Source organism: Rhinolophus sinicus, chromosome 3 (genome assembly GCF_057876585.1).
Source record: "Rhinolophus sinicus isolate RSI-liver-muscle chromosome 3, RSI-T2T, whole genome shotgun sequence".
In the NCBI taxonomy this organism is placed as follows: domain Eukaryota; kingdom Metazoa; phylum Chordata; class Mammalia; order Chiroptera; family Rhinolophidae; genus Rhinolophus; species Rhinolophus sinicus.
The window spans coordinates 82,337,412-82,350,196 of record NC_142503.1 but is presented as its reverse complement, the minus strand read 5'-3'; the positions used below and the strand labels follow the sequence as shown (position 1 = coordinate 82,350,196).

Sequence of the window (12,785 nt, the reverse complement as noted above, 5' to 3'; positions counted from 1 at the left end):
AGGGAATCATCAGGGGGAATGAAAAAGATGGCACAGAAGAGGCAGGAGGGGACGGATAGTTACTTTTCTTAAGTAGGGGAGAAAGAACAGCTTCTCATACACAAATGGAATGCTTGACTTTTAGCTTTTAACACCTTTAATAAGTATTACATGGAATTGGATCCTGAAGTTCAAATTCCTCATCAGATAACAAGAGTGAGACTTTTAAAATGTTGCATGAAGAATGACATGGTTAGTTACTAACAGAGAAAGGTTACTAGATTTTTTAAAAGGCACAAATGGGACATTTGTTAAGTAACATAAGCAAATGCAATGCAGTGGTATAGTGACCATAATATGGGGAGTACAGGATGCAAGTTGGGTAAAAAAATCGTGATGGTGTCAAGATTGTCTGGGATGGTCACTGAAGAGAAGACAGAAATAAGGCCAAATAGGAAACAAGGGACTGCTGGATATCAAGCTGGAAGGCTGGGTTTGTTCATTTGACATTTTAAGTATCAGGAGGATAGTGTGTGATCTTTTAAGCAGGGGAGTGGCCAGAAGAAACCAGTGCATTAGAAGATTAATCTGGCAGTGTTTAGAGAATGAATTGGCAGAGAACAAAAGACAGAGATTAGCTCTAGGGCTATAAAAACATCATCCATGAAATTAATAGCCTCGGGATTAGAGAGGTGGCAGTGGGAAAGGATGAAAGAAGCCAATCTGAAAACGCGTTTAGCAAGAATGAACAAAACTTATCAATGATTTCATGCTCTTGTTACACCATGTACTTTTCTTTCATAGCCTTTAACATTCCTTAATAAATATTATTTCTGGTATGTAAATAATGTCTTCCCACTAGCACATAAGTTTCAGATGGCAGGGGCTCAGTATTTTATTTCTATTGCCTCACACATTGTCCTGCATGGTATAGGCATTTAAAGAAAAATTTTGATACGTGCATAAGATATTGGGGCATATCAAAGAAGCTAATGAGGAAGCAGAAGAAAAAAAAAAGGAAAGAAAATAAGAGGAAGACAGGAAGAGGAGGAGAAAGAAATGAAGAGCAAAAAAGGGGAAAGTGACAGATGAAGCAGAGGAGGAAGAAAAGGAAGAAGAGGAGAATGATTATATTGATGTTCAAAGCATGAAAAACAGCAGCGACTATGATGCTGCTGGGAACTGGGAAGCTGGTTATGGACAATGATTTGAAAGAGAGATATCAATCACTTACTCCCTCCTTTAGTTTACCTCTGTGTCTCAGCTTCTCCATATGTCAAACAATCCTAATAACCTCAAAGCGTAACTGTGAGGCTTAAATGAGTTAACTCAGAACTACTCCTGGTACCTGGTGAGCCCTGAACAGATGTTAGTCAGGTTCATCACTGTTATCACCATTACCGTATTTCTTCTATAACCTGTGCCATGACACCACTCAAATCTCTCCTGTCACTATGAAAAGGAAGAGGCCGGAGAAGCGTAAGACAGACTGATAGATGAAGAGTGCTTCATTCCAGTCAAGGTTGCCACTTTTTTAAAAGTATGCTCAGTAAAGGAAAAAGAACCAGATAAAGGTAAGAAAAAAACATAAAGCTTTGTAAAAACAACAACACAGAATACATTATATGGAAGAAACATAAGAGCCCGATGCTTGATGGATGAACGTACATAAATAAAAAGGTGGGCTAAAAAGCAGTATTAAGTAATATGGAATAAGAGGGAAGAGCTAGAGCAGTAGTTCTCAACTAGAGTGATTCCCCTTTCCCCCCAGGGGACATGTGGCAATGTCTAGAAACATTCTGAGCTGTCACACTAACATTTTTGGTTGCTACTGGCCAGGGCTGCTACTAAACAATCTACAATGCACAGAACAGCCCTAACAATCATCTGCCCCAAATATCAATAGGGCTGTGTTTAAGAAACCCTGAACTAGAGATTAAAGGTAAGGAGGAAAAGATGGAAGTCGATCACATCACATCAATTCATTCTCTTGCCCAAAACTGAGAAGTTCTCATTTAATTCTGAGTAAGACTTAACATCCTTGGACATGTTCTCCTATGCCCCTCTGACCCCTACTCATTCACTCCTGCCACACTGGCCTCCTTACTCTTCTACAAATATGTGGGAACATGCCCACCTTGGGCCCCTTGGACTGCAGTCACCTCTACCTGGTAGATGTTTCCTCTAGACATCTAGCCGGCATCCTCCTTCACCTTCAAGCTTTTCCTCTGATGCAGCCATGTCACTTTCTCAACGAGGTTTAGTCTAGACCACCCTATTTAATATTGCAACTCTTCCCCATCACTACGTATCCCATTAAAATCTTCTATTGTTTCACTGAACTTGTCACCCTCTAGTATTTCACATAATTTGGCATTTATTATGTTGGTTTGACTTCCCCATGCCCTCCCCACATATGTATGAGTCAGAAAGATTTCCTCTCACCTCCCAAAACTATGATGTATAATATAGGAGTTACTACATATTGTATTAAGTGAAGTTTAGAATTAATTAACTCTAAGAAAAAATCAATTAAAATGGAAAGTGAGATGAATGATTTTTCGATCTTTGTATTCTAGGTGTAACTTAATATGGCCCTTTACACATTCTACATCACTTTAGAGTTACTTCTTGCACCCTACTGGAGAAGTTGACCTTACCAGAGGTGATTTTATTCAAGGTCAGGTCCTTCAGCTTATTCACATTTGCATCCTTTACATACACTCAGCATAGTGTCTTACATATATGAAGAATTCAATAAATCTTTCTTAATTCATGAATTAATGTCACACAGGAAAATAACAACAACAACAAAAAAATGCTGTTCTGGGACGAGTTTTAAGAAAAGAATATGCTTACTTTAAAATAAGCTCTGGAAACATTGTCCTTCTATGTAGTGATGTACTCCAGCACACATCATAAAAAAACAAAATGTGAGAGTTAACCTTCAGATACATGAGCACTGCACAGTTTTGAGAGAGTAGTGAGTTATACACATATTTTTTCCAATGTTGAGATTGCATCTACTAGAGCCCCTCTAAGACAAGTAAATTGCTGATAAGCTACCCATGGATTCCTGAAATAAAAACCATCAGATTACAGTCACCAGTATTTTTTTTTCCTTTTTGTAAAGCTAGGACTTTTGATATTAAAAATTATGGAGCTGGTCTCACATAACTAGCTGATTTTTCTTTTTTTTTTTTTTTAAAGAAAGGCAATCACTTCTTTTGTCTCTTCACCTGAGTCATTCTCGCCCACCCAAGATTCCCTGAACATCTGCAGACCTATGCTTGTATGAGCTTTTGTTCCAGAAAAGAAATATTCACAATTTTACAAACTTTCAAAGGGTTCTGTGATGTTGGTGTGTGTGTGGGGGGGGGGGGGGGGGGATTAAGAACCACTGTTGCTAAAAGATAATTAATTTGACTGATACATATTTTTAACTTGATATTTTTCTGTCACATGAACAAAGTTTGAAATATTAGGATAATATTTTATATTATATTATAAAAGAGGGAAATAAATACCCGTTATTTCTTTTAGTTTTCTAGAGAAGAGATACTGTTAGAAATCATCAAATTTGCTTGCTCTAGACTAGTATGGCATATGCTATCTATAGTTGGAGATCTATTTATAGTGTGCCAAACAGCATAGTAACTAGCACATTGGGCATAGGTATATAATTTGACTCACTTCAATTATTCTAAAAGTAAACATTTATCTCAAACACCAACCTGAAGTAGCATTTGCAAAGCAGGAGGGAAAACAAAGATCATAAATGTGAGTTCTGTCTTAACAATGTTAATGTTTTTTACCTAAAGTGGGGTCTGGAAGCTTAATTCCTTTGGAATCCTCATGTCTTTTCATTCTCAAAAATAAAAATAGCTTATGCCACTGCAAACCTCAAAAAGGAATATGTCTGCCAAGAAGAACTCTTTAAGGTTTACTGAGCCCAAATTCAGAACCAGTGTCTAGTAGCCATTGCTGACAGTCCTCTCACACACACTGTGTTTCAGGGAAAAGCTACAGACTAAGTTTTAAGCTTCCTGCACTGTACTTCTGCCATGTGCCTCAACCCTTACAGAGGAGTTCCTGGTATAGTCCTTCACCCATGGGCTGAGACTTGACCGTCCAAATGGAACTACACAACTATATCCTCATTTGCATCTTTACTGACCAATCAGAGCAGCTCCATAATGACCAATCAAAACACATGATTCCAACCAATCTGGACAGTGGTATTTGGACAAGTGAGACTGTGTAAATTTGGATTCCTTATTTGCATAAGAATGGACCAATTAGGGACTAAGGAAGGTACTTTCTCTATGAAAAATAGACTCCCTTTTGTCTATCTCCTGGAGCCACTTTAGGTTTCTTTCAGAGCCTTGTCTCCCTGGTTTGCAAACTGTTTACCTGAATAAAGTTTCTCCTTTTACTATGCCCCAGACTGGGGACTCTTGTTGGCATTAGATCAGTGTCAGTGACCTTTTGTTGACATCATAAAAAACAACATCTATCCTGAGTTGATGGGCCAACTTGTGAACCTACTTTGATTTGGACATTATTTAGCTATGTCTATTTTCTCATGAATCAATGTTACTTTCTGGCTCTTATTTCGAGCTGAAGTAGTGCTGGCTTTGGTTTCCCAGACCCTCTGGGAAATCTTGATTTAGAGTATTTCGCCTAATCAACTAATTTTCAATATAATGAAAACATTTCTATCCACACTACACTGGGAGAAACAAACAAACAAACAAGATTTTAAAATAAGATCGTTTCTTGTTTCCTTTATGTGAGGGGAGGAAGGGGTAGCTTACAACCAATGGCACTAAAATGTACACGAAAAATCTAATTATAAAAAATATATAGGACATGGTTAGCCAGCTCAATAATTTTGTACCTGGTAAAGAATTCAACAAGCTTCTCTACTTCTCTATTCATCAGCCATAGCAGAAACCAAGACAACTGACAAATCCGAAATATCTCAGAAAACTTAAGGATAGTACATCCCTTCTAAGGCAATTTGATAACAACAAAGGAAAACAAGTTTCCCATATTCCTTTAAATTCATTTGAAACAACTGCACACAATGCTACATACCAGCAAGCACCCATATTAGCTGTGTCTTTATTTTCTAAGTCATAATATTGAACAGCTATGTAATAGTCTCATTAACATTTTGTTGAATACACAATAGGTCAAAAGTAATTCATTACAGCACCTATTTATTTGGAAGATGCAAATTATAAGGTCTAATTAACTAACTATTAATTTTGCCTCAATGCTGGTCCCTGAAAATGAGTGTAACCCACAAAAATGATGACTATTATCACAAAAAAAATAATAAACTATACAAGATTTAAATTAAAAGATTTACAAGTATTAGCTTCTCATGAAATTTAAGAAACAGTATCCATACATATAGTACAACTGGAACTAAATATTTGTGAAAACTCCCTGGAAGGCACTTTGGCAATATGGATTGAAGAAACTTCCACATCCTTGACTTCTGATAAAATTTAAAAAAAAAAAAAAGAAGAAGAAGGTAAAACCATCGAGTTTAGTGCTTAAGTGCCTGGGCTCTAGCACTAAAGAGCCTAGAATTGAAGCATTAGTTCTCCACTTACAAGTCAAGTGACCTTGGGCAAGTGACTCAACATCTCTAGCCTTCGTTTTCTTATCTCTAAAATAGAGTAACAATAGGACCTTTCTCATATGTCTACTTTGAGAATTAGAAGATTAAAATATATATACGTGCACTTAGAATACCAGGCAGAGTAAAATCTGTGTTAGCCATTTTATTGCCAAAACTCTTCTTTTTAGTGATATTTAATATTTAGTGACCACAAAAATATGGAAATAAATAGAAAGTTCAAGTTTATGGGAACTATACAGTAACTTCACAGATCTATATAATGCTTATGATCTAATACTTCAAGAAAGCAAAAAACACCATTGTACATAATTTCATAATTTTATATGACTTTATCTATGTTAAACATATTCATACAAAAAGACTGAAAGAAAATACAAGTGTTGTTCAACATATATATTTCTATGTGGCATTAAGGATAATTTTAACTTCTCTTTTATAATTTTCAGATTTTTTCTAAACTTTCTATAGTATTCATATACTGTATTACTTTTGAAATTTAAAAAAATGAAATTTATTCTTTAAAAAATTAGTACCTTTGGGCTGGGTTTGGAAGAGGGATGAACAGGTGGAGTACAGAGGGAGTTTAGGGCAGTGAAAATACTCTGTGTAATATCATAATGAAAGCGTATGTTTGTTACTTTGAGGCTGCCTGAATTTCTTATTGGCAAATCCTCTGAGTCTTGAATGGTATAATGCTTTGGCAATGGAGAGACAATGAAAGATGGTCATTGGTTCTCTTTACTTTCTCAAAACCATTCTGCGTTCTCAGTAACAGGCCAAGCCATCATACTCAAGAAAAGAAAAATCAAAAAGCATTTTGGCATTTGGTAAATATACTCCAGTTTGGGAGGTAGACTGCTGAATAGGGTGGTAAAAGTACAGTTATTGCTACATTTGAATGAACTGTGAAATTTCATTCATTCACAACTTTAGAACTCAGAAAATACTCCAGAGATTATTCTCTATAATTGGTTCTAGTAATGGATTTTATATGCACGGGTTCATTAACCAAAAAATATATGGTAGGATTTCCTAGAGCAATAAACTACAGAACTTCAAGTAGATAAGCCATTAAAATAGAGAAAAATATTTAAAAAGAAAAATACATAGAAGACAATTGTTAATTTTGTTTTTATCAGCCCCTGAATGGATTGTTTCCTATGGGTTTTCAAACTTTTCAAAATTAAACAAGTTTAATTTATTTCTGTTTATCATATTATAAGAAAAATCATGGGTGCTTTCCAATCCACAGCCACAATGCTGACACACATTCCCACCCATGAAGTCCAATTACTGAGTGATCCCAGGGCACTGACAGAACAATTCATCTTAATTGGTTCCCTGGTTCCTACATGAGAGTCATGTCTACTCACAACGCTTAGCAAAAAGAAAAAGAAAATGTGTGTGTGTGTCTGTGTGTGTGTGTGTGTGAGAGAGAGAGAGAGAGAGAAAGAAAGAGAGAGAGAAACCCATAGAGCAGCTTTGTTACTTAAAATCATAAATTGAAACACTGTGAAAAAAGTTCAAACTTATAATCAATCTAAAACAATTCACCTTTGTTTTCAAATAAAAGGTTGTTTATTATGTGCTCCAATCACTCTCTAATTAACAAGATCTGTGAGCCTATTATTAACACCAACCCATGATGCAAAACACTTTACCAGTGAGATCTTCATAAATGAAACAGGCAAATTGGTACCTACACATGTCAGATTATTTGAGAATTATGTTAAAAAAGCAATAGATCTTTTTTTCTACATTTCTAAAAATGGATCACCCCACACCTAAAAACCAGTAATAGTTAATTTTATCCCTAAAACTTTAGAGTTTCACCACAATTTAATTGTGTGTGTGTGTGTGTGTGAATCTGCAGAAAAAAGCAACATGGATTGATTTTGTATTCCAATGCTATTTCCTGGTAATTCCTTCTCCATCTACCTCTTTTAACTATTATCTACATCTCAAAGAAAGATCCAACATCTTCCATTTTGTGTCTTAATTCCCCCAAAGAATTTATCTTCTTAAAACTCTTCAATGTTTAGTTATAACACTTGGGGTATCCTGTACATGGCATTGATCTATTTGTGTTAATAACAACCTGAAAAAAATATAAGTTTCTTAAAATTCGTACCTTACAATCTTTTTAAAGCTTCTGCTCTCTTCACCAAAGGCTTTTCATACTACTAAGAATACAGAAAGCATTGGTTTATTAATCTACAATATTCACTTTTATTCTCAATTCTGCTTGTTTTCCCCAACTCTAGATCATAATGAGAGTGGCCAATAAAAGCAGTAATGTCTTTTTACACTATTGATGCTCAAAGACATGATAAATGCATCCCAAACTAAACTTCTGAGCTCATGAGACCAGAGACTGTAACGTATACATCTTCATAACAATAAAATGGTAATATAGCACATAGTAGGTGCTGAATAAATATGTTGAATTATACTTTTATACTTAGGGCTTTTCCATGATGATATAGAAGACCAAAGTTCCCTATTATTCCTGAAAAGTCAAGTTACTTGAGGTTTTATTAAATTCTGACAGCAGAAGAAAACTGCCCGTAGACTTTCCAAAAATCCTGTTCCTCTTCTTCCAATATATAATCAAATTATAAATGATTAATAATAATAAAAAACTAATCATAGAAGACACGCAATGTAACAATGGAGTTTTGTTACCAAGTATTAGTATTTCAAGTAGCTACTATCACGTCAAATCTACCCCACTAACTGAATTTTCAGATAACTAAAGTCCAGAAAACTTCTAAAAACAATTTCAAAATAACCTCAAACAAAAGTCCAATATTGTTGTCACAGAGTTTATGCAACTAGAAAGGGTATAGTATTAGGAATAATGTATTGCACTTTAGATAGAATGAAAAAACAGCAGAAAAGAAAAACAAGTATCATATGGTGACTGACATAGTGATCTAGGCATAATCACTCTTCAATTTCTAATTTCTGTTTCAAGTTATTAAGAGCTCTCAGTTAAATTATATGAAAACACATTAAGGCCTAAAAGCATAACATTGACAATAAAGGAATTAGAATTCTAAATATAACAGTTTATATTTAATATATAGCAATGATAAACTGCCAGAATATTGAATGTAGCAATTGATGAATTTATAGTGACATTTATCTTTATAAATCAGAAGTATAGAGAGCAACAAGGTTTGTAATTTACAAAGTTTTCAGTTACTTCTCCATTCAAAACTACATCAAAGACATGTTCAGTCACATGTGCAGTATTATCTTAAAAAGATAAGTGCTGGACAACTGCAAGATGTCATAGGTTAAATATGTCCTACAAATATGTTGTTCTCAGAATAACTATCATTCATATTATATAAATAGCCACTGTTTTGAGATTCAGCCATAGGATAATATAACTCTGTGAAAACCTAGGAGGATGGTATCCTCACAAAAGTATTAACAATCACATCATATCACTTACCATGCGTATATTTCACTCTCAGGGGTGAGATTTTTACCCCAATAAGCCCTGGCAGCCAATCAAAGGTTCCAAAGCATCAAGCAAAATTTTATCTCTGCATCTGTCTAGAAGACAGATTCTCTCATTTACGAGGTTGATATTACCTACGCTTGTCCATTCCTTTTATAAACTACCCCCCCCCCTTAAATATCTCCCGGTAAACGAAGACACAAAGCATGAAAGGAAGGGACATCACAGGACTACCCACTTTTTTTTCCTTTGTTGATTTCTTGGTGATTCTAACCAAGAGCCACAGGGAGGTTAAAAGTTTCACTATAGATCTATCTACCTGGTCTCCAAATGTTTACAGAACAATGATGCAAAGCAGCACCAGGACCATGGGCAGTTTCTTGTCATTTATTCTGTCTCAAGTAGGGAGTGGAGTGACACATCATAAGGAAGGATGTGCCCATAGATGCAGAATTTTGATTGACTACCTTTCTCTTAATCTCAGCCTCCTGGCTAAGACAGCAATTATGTTATACTGTGCTGATGTAGGTTTCCCACATCCCCCACCTTAGAAACCTCAACAACTATAAAGCACAATTCTGCCAAAAGGAACATGCCCAAATTTGTTCATTTTTTACAACGCCATAATGTTTCAGATGAAAACACAGCCTGCCAAAAAACGTCAAACGAAAGGATAACAAAGAAATGAACTGCATCTTTAGGCTTGAATTTCAATGCATAACCTTGCCATCTGTCAACCAGTTGTGAAGCAAGGATCCTAGAGAAGCCCTGAAAATATGAACAAGTTTTTTCCTCACATCTATCATCTATATCAATCTCTAATCTCAGAACCTCAGAAGTAATTATGTTCTGTCTGTGGAGCAACCTACAGGAATGGCATTTGCCACTGGCAAACAGAATTCTGCCAATGAATGGGCCATTTTAATAGACTTGCATTTGGTAACAAATGTGGAGTTCAGGTCACAGAGGTAATGGAGAGCTGGAGAGAAAGGGCGGGGGCACTGACTCCTCATATTTGGATTGGAAATTGGATAGAGGTTAATCTCTAGAGGCCAGACATCCAAACAACCCTCAATTTCCTCCCACTTGGCCTCAGAAACAAGATTACAATTTGGTATTTAGACTAAGTCTCACCCCTTCCCTTCCCGCCTCAGCCACCACCACCTTAGAAGTTACAGTCTTAGCTCTCCAGCAACTGCGGGTGTGGACTCCCTGGCTGGGAACCGCAACAGGCGCCCACTCCATAGCAGAACAGCGGGCTCGGACTCTGCCACCAGCTCCAAGACTCCACCAGCTGCCAGCCTGGCTCGCGGGAGACCCTTCCCCTCGCAAACGAGTCTTCGCCCACGCCTGGAGCTGCCTTCTGAGTTACGCATCCTCAGCCCTGATTCTGCCTCCGTTTCTTTCTATCCGGATCTCCGAGGATGGGGGTGTGGGAGGGCAGAAGGGGAATGGTGAAACGGAAGGGGAGCAGGAAAGAACCAAAACAGTCCCGGTTCCCAATGGCCAGGACGCTACTGGCAAGACCCTGGCGCACGCACAGCGCACACGCACACACACACACACACACACACACACACACACACACACACACACACCCTGCTCCCCAGATTCAATGCTACGCACTGGGAGGAAGGAAAGGTGGGCGGGGGCGGGGGGGGGGAGTTACTGGGAGCGATATTCGAAGGAGAGCAGGAGATTCTTCAGGAACTGCTAAAGTGAGAAACTCCCAGACCCCTTCTACATCCCCAAGTCTGGGCTCTCCTGCCAGCAGCCCGAGTGCCTTCCGTCCACCAGGGCTCAGAAAGCGGGGAGGAGAGACGGAACCGAGAAGCCGAGCTTCCCCCACGCTGCCTTCCCCAGCCTGGCCCAGGGCCCGGAACCTTGCCCCGCTTCAGCACCAGCTTGGGGAGGCTGCCAGGCAATGATCGACTTGCCAAAGGACTCTGGGGGAGCAGGAGGGCTAGAGACGAGCATCTTGCGCGCTCCAGCCCGGCTGCTCTTTTCTTCCTCTGTTGACACACCCCCCATTTTCCCCCTCCCCCGACATTACACACACACACACAGATACAGAGACACGCGGGCGCTCACCACTCCCACCATCCCAGGTCCATCGATTAAAACACTAGTTGATTTCTTCCTGATTTAAAAAAAAAAAAAAGTGAAACAACTCTTCTCAGGAGTCACCGGAGCAATGAAAAGTCCGTCTGCAGGCGTCTGGCTATAGTTTCCTAGGAGTTTAGAAATCTGGCTGTCCCCAGTGAACCCCGACTGAGAACCCCAAGGGGGCGAAGGGAGACGAACTCCTTCCCCACCCCCGCGCCTCTCACCTCCTTAAGTTCCTTGGCCACGTCCTTCAGATCGCCCAGGACTAATTCCAAATCCTCCACGATGATCTTGATCTGCTCCTTCACCTGGGTTTTGGAGGCTGCCGGAGGTCCCTCGGCAGGAGAGGACGAGGAGGGGGTCCCCTTGGACTTGGCTGACATTCTTTGGGGCCAAACGAGGCAGGTCAGCACAGGCGGGCGAGGGGAGGCTGCTGCGCGCCCTCGACCCTGGCGCTGCTGCGGCCGCTGCCGCCCGGATCCCTCCACATCTTGGACGCTCCCTGGGCAACCGCGGGTGGCTGCGCTCCGCGCTCCGCCGGGCGGCCGCACTGTGGTGCTGCCATCAACTCCCCGAGACGCGGCGCTCGGCGCCGGGCTGCAGACCCGCAAGCAGCGCGCCTGCGCCTCCTCCCGCCGCCGCCCGCCGCTCGCGCACAGACGCTCTCGCTCCCCGCCCGCGGAGGGGGTTCCCGGGTGCCGTGCCTAGGGCTGGCAGCTGCAGTTCCCGCGGCACTTCCCTCCGGGATCTCTTCCACAGCACCTGGGCATCAGGAGCCGGGAGACAAGTTCCTGTCCTGCCCACCCCCTCGTCTTGATCCCGAAATGCCCTGATCAGCAGTCTGTTATGTGTCTTCTCAAATCTATTACAGCTTAAATTCCTTGTGCTTCACCGCAAGCAGAGACCCGAATCCCCACCACGCTTTCTGATCAATTCAGAAAGAACCACAGTCGGGTCAGGAGTTAGATTTAAGGTCAGAAAAGCGACCCTAAATATTTATCCAGGACCAAAGTATGTCCAGAAGGTCTCTATTCTCCAAGTGACTACGAGTTAAACAGAGGTGCGCTTACTTCTGCAGAAAACAAGAGATGCGCATAAATAGCGACCCCTCACCCCGTGGAGTCATGGAATCAAGCAGTGTTCTTAAAAGAGGTTGCCTAATCTTGCCGATTTCACAAAGCTACTAGAGGATTTATTAATTTGGAGTCCCCACACCAAAAATCCCCCAGGAGACTGAGTCATCTTGGCTGCATATATCTGGGACAGCTCCTTTTTTTCTTTTCTCTTCTTCTTCTTTTTTTTTAAACCGTCCGTCCTCTTTTTCTGATCTATGTTGATGTATGTTTTGTCTAGAGGGGGGAAAATACCCTGTCTGGATGGATAGCCTCTTGAGCGAGCTGAATAAGAATTTACCTCCAACTTTTTTTCCATCTTTCTTTCTTTTTTTTTTTTTTTGGCCTTAATTTCAAATCTTTTGCTTGAAATAACTTTCTGATTGTTGTGTCAAAAGGATGTAGGAAAGGGAGTTAATAGGAAGGTTTCAGCTTCATTCTCAGTAGGTGGCTACCATTC

The 12,785-nt window shown here is 39.7% G+C and overlaps 1 protein-coding gene across 2 annotated transcripts in view; it reads right to left on the bottom strand.

Annotated features, from left to right (window-relative positions):
• Positions 1 to 12,350, bottom strand: part of PRR16 (proline rich 16) — a 277,837-nt gene extending 265,487 nt beyond the window's left edge. Inside the window, exon 1 of one of the 2 annotated variants that reach the window (XR_012494958.2) lies at positions 11,438 to 12,349. Coding sequence is in view for 1 of the 2 variants with exons in the window: in XM_074328567.2 (XP_074184668.1) it covers positions 11,438 to 11,596 (159 nt within the window). In the remaining variant the exon portion in view is untranslated. Of the gene's footprint in view, positions 1 to 11,437 lie in introns of both variants that reach the window. The other variant, XM_074328567.2, reaches the window with a different exon arrangement.
• Between the last annotated feature and the right edge of the window lie 435 nt (positions 12,351 to 12,785).